The following is a 12,559-nucleotide window of genomic DNA, read 5'->3' on the forward strand; positions in this document are numbered from 1 at the left end:
GCCATTGAAAACCCCATGGAGCTCAGTTCTACTCTGACACACATGCGGTCGCCATGAGGCAGTGTTGACTTGACAGCAACTGATACTGATGTAGTGTTATTAGGTCTTATGAGAAAAAAAAGAAAGTTTTCTGGATTAGTTTGGGAAATCCTGGATTAAATATAATTTTCTTATCATCATCATTGCAAAATGTCACGGAAACTTCAGCATGGTAATAGGCATTCCGGAGAGAGGACATGTGGTCTTTTCCAACCTTATTTGACCCAGAACCATTCTAGCACAGCATCTCTCTGCAGCAAGGAGCCTGCAGAATAGGCTCTGCCCTGACTCATGCCTGGCTCATCACAGGTGCTCAGTACCTGCTGGTGAAATTTCAACTTTATTTCAATTGCACTGAAATTGTCTGTGATAGTCTTTGCCTTAGACTTGTTCAGGAAGATAAACATGCAAAGAGAACCAGAAAACACACAGACTCCTTTCTTCTAGCCAGATCTCAGCCCGCCAGGGTTAGCCAAGTGAACCCGTCAGGCATGTTGACCCATCAAGACTATCACTTAAAATAGATCTTCAGGTGATCGGACAGGGGAAAGGAAACAGCAGCTTTCTAGTCACACACCCCTTCCATTTAGCACATCTGAAAGACCGGTTTTCCTCATTTCCAAATTTGATATCCAACTTTTTTTTCCCCCATTCAAATGTCTGTCCTCTTTCTCCAGCTTATTTGCTCTCACACTGAATTTTAAGCATCTCTAAAAATGCTTGATATGTTATTATTCTTTCCAGATATCCTCCGAGAGCCAAGCCAAGAGCATTAAGGAAGGAAGGAGGAATGAGTCTGGATTCAGTGCAGTGAAGGAAGGAGCTTCAGGGAGAGGGCCACGCGCTACCCAGACCCTCGACTCTGTCGTCAGCATGAGAACTTATCGGTACTTCTTGCTGCTTTTTTGGGTTGGTCAGCCCTACCCGACTCTCTCAACTTCCTTAGCTAAGAGGACTAGTGGCTTGCCGGCCAAGAAAAGGGCCCTGGAGCTCTCTGGAAGCAGCAAGAATGAGCTGAGCCGTTCGAAAAGGAGCTGGATGTGGAACCAGTTTTTTCTCCTGGAGGAATACACGGGATCCGATTATCAGTATGTGGGGAAGGTAGGAGTCCTTGGGGCGCTTTGACATTCTGGTGTTAAAAGCCTGAAGAAGTTACTGCTAGTAAATAGATGTGAAGGATGTGAACTATATTCCCTATACAGTAAAAATTGTTGCTTATCTGGTAAGACTTTTTTTTTTTTTTTTTGCACTTGAGTAGTTTCGGGAAGAAAACTGTAGCAAGAAGCTGAGAAATGTTAGCCTGGCAACAAAAAAAAGAGAAAATGCTCCGGGGGAAAATGAAACGCCCACAACCATCCCCATAGGATTATCATAAATCATTTAGTTTTTACGTGAGTTTGAAAAATGCGCTCCAGCTATTCTGTAAAGGGGGTGGGGGGTCATAAAAATAGGAATAGAGCACTTAGGCTCCAAAGAATGGAAAGTTCCTTTTTCTTATTCTGAAAGCAAACGCTGTGAGCTTTAGCCGGTTGGGCCAGGTTCAAATTAACTACTTCGTTCCTCTGCTGTTTACAAGGCCACTCATTCTCGGACCAAATGGGGCCTTTTGTGCTCACCACCCTCCGCGGCCTTAGATTTGGTCGCTGCTGTTGTTTCTTCTTGTGTCAAACGATAGGCACCATCCAGATAGTTCGAAATCTTGGGATTTAATTGTGGCAGGGTTTCCAAAAGAGAAAAATGAGTAGGTAAAGGTGCTCTTTCCAAATAGCATCTGGCCATTTTATTGACTGCAGACAGCAGAGTGAGGAGGCATCCTTTGCTATGGCCCCTACAGATTACTGGAGCTGAGTCAGGGAAACAGCCGGGTTATATCGTCATCGGGAGTTTCACTGAGATTTTATCATCAGCTATATGCTGGTTGCAGAATATCTGCATACCGCAAAGGTGTAAAAGCAAACACAGGCATACAGGTTTGTGGTTTTTAGTTTCTGTGTTTCCTAATACGGTACTGAAGGGAAAAATCATTGTCCTAACTCCCTTACATAGACAAACTGGGACTGAACATTAAAGGAGAGATGATAAAATCCCTTGGTTTATGATTACAGCTATGATTTTAAAACATCTCTATTAGAATATCATGTAAATAACAGACCTTTCTTATTCCAAGGGCTGCATGTTCACACTTCAATATGTGATCAAATATCACTGAGTAACTGTGTGCAAATATTCTTTTTAAGCGCTGCCCACCGTAAATGCAGGAGAGCTGTCTGGGGTTTGGGCTGAAGTAACCAGGCATTGTTCCAATGAAGTGAATTATTAATACAGAAAAAAGCAGGAGAGGAAGTATTCAGTGACGGGGTGAACATCGACACAGATTCCAAAGGACCTGGCCATGCATTTGCTGTGAAATTCACAAGTTATGTGACTCCAAAAAAAAAAAAAACATAATTCACTTGTACTTTATTTTATTTCCTTTGTGAGGTCTAAATAACACTAAGTTAACAGAGTTCTAGTTGTTTAAAAAATAATAATAATAATTTTATAATCTTCAAAGCACTTTTTATAACATAAAGAACATGACTGTTACAGAAGATTGTTTTAAAAAGTGCTATGTCTAAATGAATTGATCCTGCCTTTTTTTTTTTCTTTTCCTTTCTGCTTTCTTTCTCAAACTGTGATGCCATCTTATTTAAAAAAAAAAAAAAAAAACACATATTTCTACAGAAGGCCAGTATATTTTGGGATACTAGGAGCAGTAATGGATAAAACTGGGTAAGAATCAGTTTTGCAGTTGTAATTGGGAGAGGCAGTATTGCCGTGGGGAAAAGTTGTGGAGCTGTGGACTCAAGCAGATCTGAGACTGCATAGCAGTGCTGCCAGTTGCTGGTTGTGTGGCTCGAGGCAAGTTATTAACCTTTCCAGGCTTCGGTTTCTTCATCTTGAAAATGTGCACAGCAATGCCTACCTTGTGGAGTTGCAGTGAAGTTTAAGCACTAGTAGCGGGCACATGGTAGGCACACAAAGCGGTTATCACTATTGGTGAAAAATCCATATTGCATATGCTCTAATAAATCAATCTGTAATGCATTCAAGTGGAATGTTGATTTTTATGTTATTGCAAAAGTAAAATGGGGTAATTAAAAAATTTCTGTATGGGTGAAAAATGCAGAGAATTGTGGCAAAATCCCTTCAGAATCACAACTTTGATTTGATTGGTCGTGCTTGGATATTTTATTGGCAGCTAGATAAATTCCCTTACCTCACTATCATCTTCCCCTCCTTGCTAACCCCCCACTCATTGCCGTCGAGTCGATTCCGACTTATAGAGACCCTATAGGACAGAGTAGAACTGCTCCCATAGGGTTTCCAAGGTACAGCTGGTGGATTCAAACTGTCGACCTTTTGGTTAGCAGCCAAGCTCTTAACCATACCAGGGCTACAAGAAAGTGTTAGCAAGAGAAAAAAGTCAAGGGCAATACTTCAAGTTGTCATAGTTGCCAACATGGCTCCATCAGCTGTGTGGAAGAGGTGTTCTGGCACTGTTGATAAGGCCTTTTCCCAAGTCAGTCTTCAGAGTTACCCGTCATCGGACAAAAGGATTAGCCTATGGCAGAGGTTCCAAAACTTTCTTGGTTCATAAAATCAAACCCAACCCATTGCTGTTGAGTCTATCCCGACTTATAGTGACTCTAAAGAACAGAGTAGAACTTTCCCACAGAGTTTCCAAGGAGCACCTGGTGAATTCAAACTGCCAACCTTTTGGTTAGCAGCCGTAGCTCTTAACTACTATGCCACCAGGGTTTTCTTCTTGGTTCATAGTGTCCTTAAAGTCTCAATAAATTTTTTCACATACAAGTTCCATGTATTAAGTAGTTAAGTCCAAACAACTTAGTATTTATGTTCTAGCAACTTAAGTGTTGTTATTAGGTGCACTCGAGTCAGCTCCAACTCACGGCAGCCCCATGTACGGCAGACTGAAATGTAGCACAGCCCTGTGTTGTATTTTGGGCAATGTTCTGTTGTGATCCATACGGTTTTCTTTGGCTGATTTTCAGAAGTAGATCACCAGGCCTTTTCTCCTACTCTGTCTTAGTCTAGCAGATTCACTGAAACCACTATGGGTGACCCTGCTGGTATTTGAAATAACAGTATCATAACTTCCAACATCATAGCAACATGCAAGCCACCATAGTATGACAAGCTGACAGAAGCGTGGTAGAACAACTTGGTAGCCATTTGAAAAAATAATACATGTAAATGGACAGAAAAAAATATATGTATTTTTGTTTCATTCTGAAATAAATACAGTTACTTATGAATAAGTAAATATAGTTACTTATGAGTTGGAATCGACTTGAGGGCACTGGGTTTTTTTTTGTTTTGATTTTTATGAATGGAATGTGTGTGCCTGTTGGGCAAAGCACAACTTCTCAATCAGATTGGATGTCACCACCCTCATTTTCTTTTCCACATTGATTTTTGCACCATACTTGTGTTTTATCACAACTGGAAAGCCCAGCTTCATGAATATATGACATAATCAAAAAGATTGTAACACTACCTACTGTTGGGACTGTAAACTACCTTGAGCTAGACATTCCCAAGGTGTCTAACAGATGTCAAGTGTTACTATATTTGCCTTGCACAATGCCCCATGAGTTCCCTAGTGCACCCAAGGGTGCCTCATTGCACACCCTGGGAACCATGGGACTGTAGTTAGTTTGACATATAAAGGCATACACAGGCTAATAGAATCTTTAATTGTGCTATTAAAGCCAAAACCAAACCAAACCCGTTGCCTCAATTCCAACTCATAGCCACCCTATAGAACAGAGTAGAACTGCCCCATAGGGTTTCCAAGGAGTGGCTGGTGGATTCCAACTGCCGATCTTTTGGTTAGCAGCCAAGCTCTCTTGACTGCTGTGCCACTAGGGCTCCCATTGTGCTTTTAGCCCTGTTAAATAATCATTCCCTAAAGCCTATCCTTGGGCCCTGCACCTGAAGAGATTGATCTGTAAATGCAATGGATAGAAGTGTTAACTGAGGAAAAACAATGCACAGACGGATGTAAAGACATTGCTGCTGAGCAAATAGCACTTAAAGGACATATTGAAGAACTGTTTTACATTTTAACCTTCTGTTTGTATTTGTGTTAATTCACTCAGATTATTTTAGGGTGAGTCAGTAGGCATAGCAGTGATGATGGTGGGACAGGAAATGTGAGGAATGGCTTCTGGGCGCAGGAGGGAGAGAAGAGGGAGGGTTATGTGAGCACCTGAGAAACAGCCGAGGCTGGAGGCTGGAGGCTGGAGGCTGGAGTGGCAATGAAGTGAACAAACAAGGTCATACTTTAAGGCTGAAGCACAAGCCAAGGCAGTGAGACCTTCCTCCTCCCCCTGCCTTAGCGCTCCTCAGCATCTGAGTCCCACAGCCGGTAAGGTGAGCTCAGAAACGTGACCAAGGCAAGGTTGGGAGAGATGCACTTAGGGAGAACAACTATAGCTGAAATACTGACGAACCAAATTCTGATTTATGAGACAATCTCAACAATTCTACTCACCTAACATGGCAGTGGTATGTATGAGGAACAGGGCGGGAACAAGTGGTCCTGTATTTGGTAAAGAGTTTTGTGAGCTTAAGATATAGATAATATAGGTGTAGATATAGGCCTAGGTATGAGTAGGCCCCTGGGTGGCACACATGGTTAAGCACTCGGCTGCTAACCAAAAGATTGCCAGTTTAAGACCACCCGGAAGTACTTTGGAAGAAAGCCCTGGCAAGGTACTTCAGAAAAATCAGCCATTGAAAACCCTACAGACCGTAGTTCTACTCTGACATACATGGGGTTACCATGAACAGGAATCAACTCAATGGCCACCGGTTTTTTGGTATAGACATAGATTTTACAAAAAATAACCATTTGGAGGGCAGCCTGAAGATGATTTAGCATAAGCAACATCTGTATCACCTGAAACCGTGTTATAAATGCAGACTCTCGGGCCCACCCCGGATGTACTGAATCAAAATCTGCTTTTAACAAGATACCCAGGTAAACTGCATGCACATGAAAATTTGATAAGTTCTACTTTTAAAAATATCTTGCCCGGCTGTTACCTGCCTCAGAGAGCCTAATTTCATTGGTTTTCAGTGAAGTATTTATAATTCTAACATGTGGCAAAATCTGAGAACCTCTGCCCTAGGAAAACCTTACTGCCAATAATTATAACACAGTGAGGCAAGTTCAACGATAAAATGGGCGTCCACAAAGTATTATGGACTAATGAAGAAGAGGGGCCAGTCAGACTTGAGACTTCAACAAAGAGGGGGTGATAATGTTTGAATACGTTTGGAAGAATGCTTTAAAGGAAGAGCAGGTGTTAGCTAACACTGAGGAGGAAGAATTGCCAAACTTCCCAATTAATTGGACGCAGAAGCCAGAGAAGAGCAAGAGGGAGATTCAAAGGGTCAGAGATTTAGAGACTGAACAGCCAGGAGAGTGAAAATGTCACGAGCGTAGTCACGGAACAGGAAGAGGTTCCTATGTTCTTGTCAAGAGCTAAAGGGAAGAGTTTTTTGATTTTGTACAAAATCCACTTAGGTTATCTTTGGCTCATGTAAACTTAACAGAAAAAAAATGAGAGATGTTTCAGGATCCCCATGACCCTCCTGCTAACTACATAATGGAACAATTTCTTGATGATGATTGGTATATGGTCTAAAATTTGATTCAGTAAGAAAAGAAGAACATAGTTAATATAAATGATAATATAGATAGAAGTAGAAACCCTGGTGGCATAGTGGTTAAGTGCTACAGCTGCTAACCAAAGGGTTGGCAGTTCGAATTCGCCAGGTGCTCTTTGGAAACTCTATGGGGCAGTTCTACTCTGTCCTATAGGGTCGCTATGAGTCGGAATCCACTTGACGGCACTGGGTTTGGTTTTTGTTTTTGTTTTTTTTGTAGATAGAAGTATTGGTATAAGGAGCCCTGGTGGCAAGGTGGTTAAACACTTGGCTGCTAACTGAAAGGTTAGCAGTTCCAACCCACCAGCCACTCCTCTAGAGAAAGATGTGGCAGTCTGCTCTGTACAGATTACCAAAACCAAACCAAACCCATTGCCGTCTAGTTGATTCCAACTCATAGCGACCATATAGAACAGAGTAGAACTGCCCCATAGGGTTTCCAAGGAGCTCCTGGTGAATTTGAACTGCCGAGCCTTTTGGTTAGCAGCCATAACTCTTGACCTCTATGCCACCAGTTTTCCCTGTAAAGATTACAGCTTTGGAAACCCTATGGGACAGTTCTACTCTGTCTTATAGAGCCTCTATGAGTCAGAACTGACTCTATGGCAACAGACATAGTATAGATACAGTTTCTGAAGACGTAGGCATACATTAATACAAAGATGACTACATTTAAAATCTCAGAACTATGGCTAAATTTAGGCAACATATTCACACATTATCATTAAACAGCTGATAGCAACACTTAGCTTCCTTGTCTCCTCCATTTAATCCTCGGTGGTCTTTATCTCCTCCTTCCACAATGTATACATAAGACTAATCTCCATTAGAAGCATTTGAGATGCTTCTCTTTTTAGCAGCATACCAGATTTGTTTTTATGGAATATAATAAACGGTAAACTCTGATAGATATTCTCTGATGTAGCTTTTTGGAAGTTTGTGATGATTTTCATTTTGAGGGTTTTCAAAAAAATTGATATGAGACTTTTTTTGGTGTGTGTGCGTGTGTGTGCTCACATTAGGTGGACGTTTACAGAGCAAATTAGATTCCCACCCGATAGTTTGTACATAAAGTGTTTCATGACCTTGGCTTCATTCCCCACAAAGTGTCAGCACTCTCCCCATTTCTGCCCTGGGTTCACTGTTCCCTTTTGTCCTGATTTTCTACTGCTTCCTGCCTTCTCATCTTTGCTTTTGGGCAAATATTGCCCTTTTGGTCTCATAATTGATTGTTCTAAGGAGCATGTTCCTCTCAGGTATTATTTTTTTATTTTCTGGGCTTGTCTATTGTTCAGCTTCAGTTCCAGGTCAGATGGGTGTCTTAGGGTCATAGTCTCGGGGGTCCCTCCATTCTCTGTCAGACCAGTAAGTCTGGTCTTTTTTGTGAATTTGATCTTTTATTCTTCATTTTTCTCCCTCTCTGTCCAGGACCCTCTGTTGTAATCCCAGTCAGAGCAGTTGGTAGTGGTAGCCAGGCACCATCGACTTCTGGTCTTGGAGTCATGTAGGCCATGGTTCATGTGGTCCATTAGTCCTTTGAACTAATTGCTCCCTTGAGTTTTTGGGTTTTTTCACTCTCCTTCGCTCTAGACTGGAAGAGACCAATATGATATGTGGTATTTCTTAAAAAAAAAAAAAAAAAAATTTTTTTTATTTTAAAGTATCATGAAAATTTGGGTTATAGTTGAGGCTCTAATATATATGCCTTTTCCTTGAACGTTTAAAATTAATGTCTACTCAATTCAACAGAAACAACTATTCTCAATCATGTGTTCCTATAATTACGTGATCCAAAATTAGGAAACATTAAGCAATATTTTATTCATTCTGAAAGAAAGATGACTTAAATGATGCTAAATGGGGCCCCTGGATGGTGCAAATGGTTAACATACTCAGGTGCTAACTGAAAGGCTGAAGGTTCAAGTCCACCCAGAGGTACCTTGGAATGAAAGCTTGGTGATCTACTTCCAAAAAAATCACCCACTATAAACCCTATGAAGCATAGTTCTACTCTGACCCACATGGGGTCGTGATGAGTCAGAATCAACTCAAGGACAACTGGCTTACTAGTTACTGTAAAAATATTGCTTTCTTTTATCCCTGTTACCATGTGTTTTTTTCCTCAAAAGAGCATACGTTTAAGATTAGAAACCTCTTAGGAAGTCTCTGGGTGGCACAAGTGGTTAGGTACTAGACTGCTAACCAAAAGTTTGGAGATCGAAACCCACTAAAAGGCGTCTCAGGAGTCAGGCATGGTGGTCTGCTTCCAAAAAGTTACTGCCTTGAAAACCCAATGGAATGCAGTCCTACTTTGCACACTCGGGGTTTCCATGAGTCGGAATCAATTTGACTGCAACTAAAAATAACGACAGGGCTAAACTGATGGATGATTCATTGATACATTCATTTCTGAGCCCCTACTATGTGTCAAAGGAGCCCGATGGTGCAGTGGTTAAGCCCTTGGCTGCTAATCAAAAGCTCAGCTGTTTGAACCCATCAGCTGCTCCGCAGGAGAAAGATTGGCAGTCTGCTTCTGTAAAGATTGTTGTTGCTAGGCACTATTGGATTGGTTCCGATTCACAGTGACCTTCTGTACAACAGAACAAAACACTGCCTGGGCCTGTATCATTCTCACATTCTTTGCTGTGTTTGAGGCCATTGTTCCAGCCACTGTGTCAATCCATCTCATTGAGGGTCGTCCTCTTTTTCACTGACCCTCTACTTTACCAAGCATAGTGCCCTTCTCTAGGGACTGGCGCCTCCTGATAACATGTCCAAAGTTAAAGAGAGGCAGTGAGCTTGCTGGTATTTGACATACTGGTGGCATAGCTTCCAACATCACAGCAACTTGAAAGCCACCACAGTACAACAAACTGACACACGTGTGGTGACCATAAACAGTGGTGTCACTAGGGTTGGTGTCAACCATGGTGTCCCCCACACCCTCCCACCCTGGGTGGGTGGGGCCAGCCCGGAACTGCCCCCTGGTGAGTGAGGCGCACCTCTCCACCCCAGCTCCAAGCAGGGCCCAGAGCAGCGCCCCGCAGCCCTGCCTCTGCTAGCCCCACCCCCTGTGACTCCTGCACCTCCTCCTCTTCTCCCCCATTGGCCACACCCTCCTCTCCACCCAATGGCGGGTGCTCCCATCCTGACTAGTGGGTGGGGGAGTGACAAATTACTGCACCAGGTGTTAAAAAAAATCTGTTGCCCTCGAGTCGATTCCGACTCATAGCTACCTTTAGGACGGTGTAGAACTGCCCCATGGAGTTTCCAAGGAGCGCCTGGTGGATACGAAATGCCAACCTTTTGGTTAGCAGCCATAGCTCTTAACCTCTACACCACCAGGGTTTCTCACACTTGGTGATGAGTGACACCAGCCCTGGTGATGTCACTGCTGCAGCCTCTGTAGCCCACTCATCGCCACCGCCACCACTGCGTCGCCTGGGGTCATTTTGGTGTCACCCCTTTGACAGTGTCAGCGGGTGTTGTCTACACCCCTCTCCCCCCACCGGACCCCTAGTGATGCCACTGGCCGTAAAGATTAAAGCCTCAGAAACCCTATGGGACAGTTCTACTCTGTCCTAGAGGGTTACTACGAGTCACAATCGACTCCACAGAAACAGATATGGTTTTTTTGGTTACTATGTGTGCAGACTTTTTTATGTCAGACTATGCTTTAGAGGGTCACCCAACCACTTCCCCCATCAAGCAGCAGCTTCAAATTAAAGCATCATCATAGCTGTCACTTGCTGAGCATTACTTTGTTCATCACAGTGACTGTATTAGCTCATTGGGTTCTTATAGCAACTCTAATGAATGGGTATTAATCATATCCCTATTTTACAAATGGGTAAACTGAAGCCCAGAAGAGTCAAGCATTTAGCCCAGTGTCTATCAGTGCTCGGACCCCAGTACTCTGACCCCGCTGTCTGACTGCCTAATGGGTACCTACTGGGTACCACCACTACTTCACAGAGCCATTGTGAGCCACAAAGAAAATGACAGTCCCAGGGTATGCTCTAGCACTTAGTGATTGCATTCTGTTGAATACCACAAACATCTGCTAAGAGTCCGCTATGTGAAACCCAAGGGTGGAGAGAAAAACAAAAATTTTTTTAAGAGACTACTATTAAAGAGCTACACAAACATGTTTGCATTACTATTATACACATTCCTTTTACTTTTTCGTGACTTTAACTTCCAGAACACATGAGTGATATTCAAAATAGTTACCTGTGAGCATTTTTAAGTTAGACATGCAATTAGTGATCTTTTTGGTGATGATGAGGGAAAAGTGTGTTTTCTCTTTATTTTCCTTGATAACCTTCTCTAAACTTGTGTTCAGGTTCAATGACCTGCAATAACCTTCCCTCCATGAGTCAGAGCAAGAGCCTTGGGCTCATCTTTCTTCTTCATTATTTAAATTTAATGCTCAGCCATTTAACATTTTTACATTTTAGCTGGTTAGTGTATTTAAGAGAATGTACATCCACTTGCTCCTTGAATGTACTTTCTAAAAATGTTTTGAGAGGTGACTTCCAGCTGCCAATATTGGCAGTCATTCTCGTTTTGTTTCCACTGTCGACCAACTGATTTCACTTTCTTAATGAGAAAAGCTTCAACCTGCGATTTGATGCTAATAAAACGTCCTGTGGAGCAGCAGTTCTCTTTCTGACTCTGCAGCTTGCCTCTATGCACGGCAGCCCATGCGGAGAGCAGCAGACTGAGAATGAGTACGTCTGACCTTGGTTATAAACCCAAAGGCAAGTGTTCCACTACGCAGATCACATAGGCAGAGTAAAATATAGAAAGCCAAACAGGGACTCAATCTCGAATCCTCCAAGTTCCATTTCATTATGCCTGTGGAATCTTTTATCCTCCTGCTTCCAATTCAATTTGTTGAACAAGATGGAGGGATCAGGGTGAATGAAAGAGAGTTAAGGATTCAGATCCCTTTTGTTCCCATCGTAGCTGTTTTACCTCCACATTCCATAATTGGTTGGACAAAGCTACAGGCCTTTGGAAGGTTATAGAAAACCCACGTGCTCTTTATAACACATCCCATCAAATCTATTCCACGTTGTTGTTGGGTACCATCAAGTTGACTGTGACTCATAGCAACCCTATAGGAAAGAGTAGAACTGCCCCCATAGAGTTTCGTAGGCTGTCATCTTTATGGGAACAGATCGCCGGGTCTTTTCTCCTGTGTTAACAGCTGATAGGTTGAAACCACAGACCTTTCAGTTAGCAGCCAACTGCATAATCACTGCACCAGGGCTCCTTCATCCATCTCAAACCATCAAGTCAATTCCAACGCGTAGAGACCCTACAGGACAGAGTAGAACTGCCCCATAGGGTTTCCAAGGCTATAAATCTTTGCGGAAGCAAACTACCACATCTTTCTCCCACAGAATGGCTAATAGGGTCAAACCACTGACCTTTGGGTTAGCAGCCATGTGCCTAACCACTGCACCACCAGGGCTCCTTCTTTTGTCTATAAAAACAAAAAACCAAACCCATTGCCATCGAGTCGATTCCAACTTTTAGTGACCCAAAAGACAGGATAGAACTGCCCCCATTGAGTTTCCAAGGAGTGCCTGGTGGATATGAACCACTGACCTTTTGGTTAGCAGCCCTAGCACTTAACCAATATGCCACCAGGGTTTCCCTTTTATCTATAGACATTGTTAATTATTTACTTATTGATGACCTTAACTCGTTGGTATGATTATTAAACCAGGCAACTGATAAATACTTGATCTATGTCAAAACCTTTCTT

General features: G+C 42.6%; 1 protein-coding gene across 1 annotated transcript in view; it reads left to right on the forward strand.

Annotated features, from left to right (window-relative positions):
* Positions 1 to 833: 833 nt before the first annotated feature.
* The window catches only part of CDH6 (cadherin 6), a 64,265-nt gene continuing 52,539 nt past the window's right edge, over positions 834 to 12,559 (forward strand). The window contains exon 1 of the mRNA XM_023545402.1: positions 834 to 1,140. Within this exon, the coding sequence (XP_023401170.1) occupies positions 913 to 1,140 (228 nt within the window). The 5' untranslated portion in view covers positions 834 to 912. The remainder of the gene's footprint in view (positions 1,141 to 12,559) is intronic.

The sequence above is a fragment of the Loxodonta africana genome, chromosome 2 (assembly GCF_030014295.1).
Source record: "Loxodonta africana isolate mLoxAfr1 chromosome 2, mLoxAfr1.hap2, whole genome shotgun sequence".
Taxonomy (NCBI): Eukaryota; Metazoa; Chordata; class Mammalia; order Proboscidea; family Elephantidae; genus Loxodonta; species Loxodonta africana.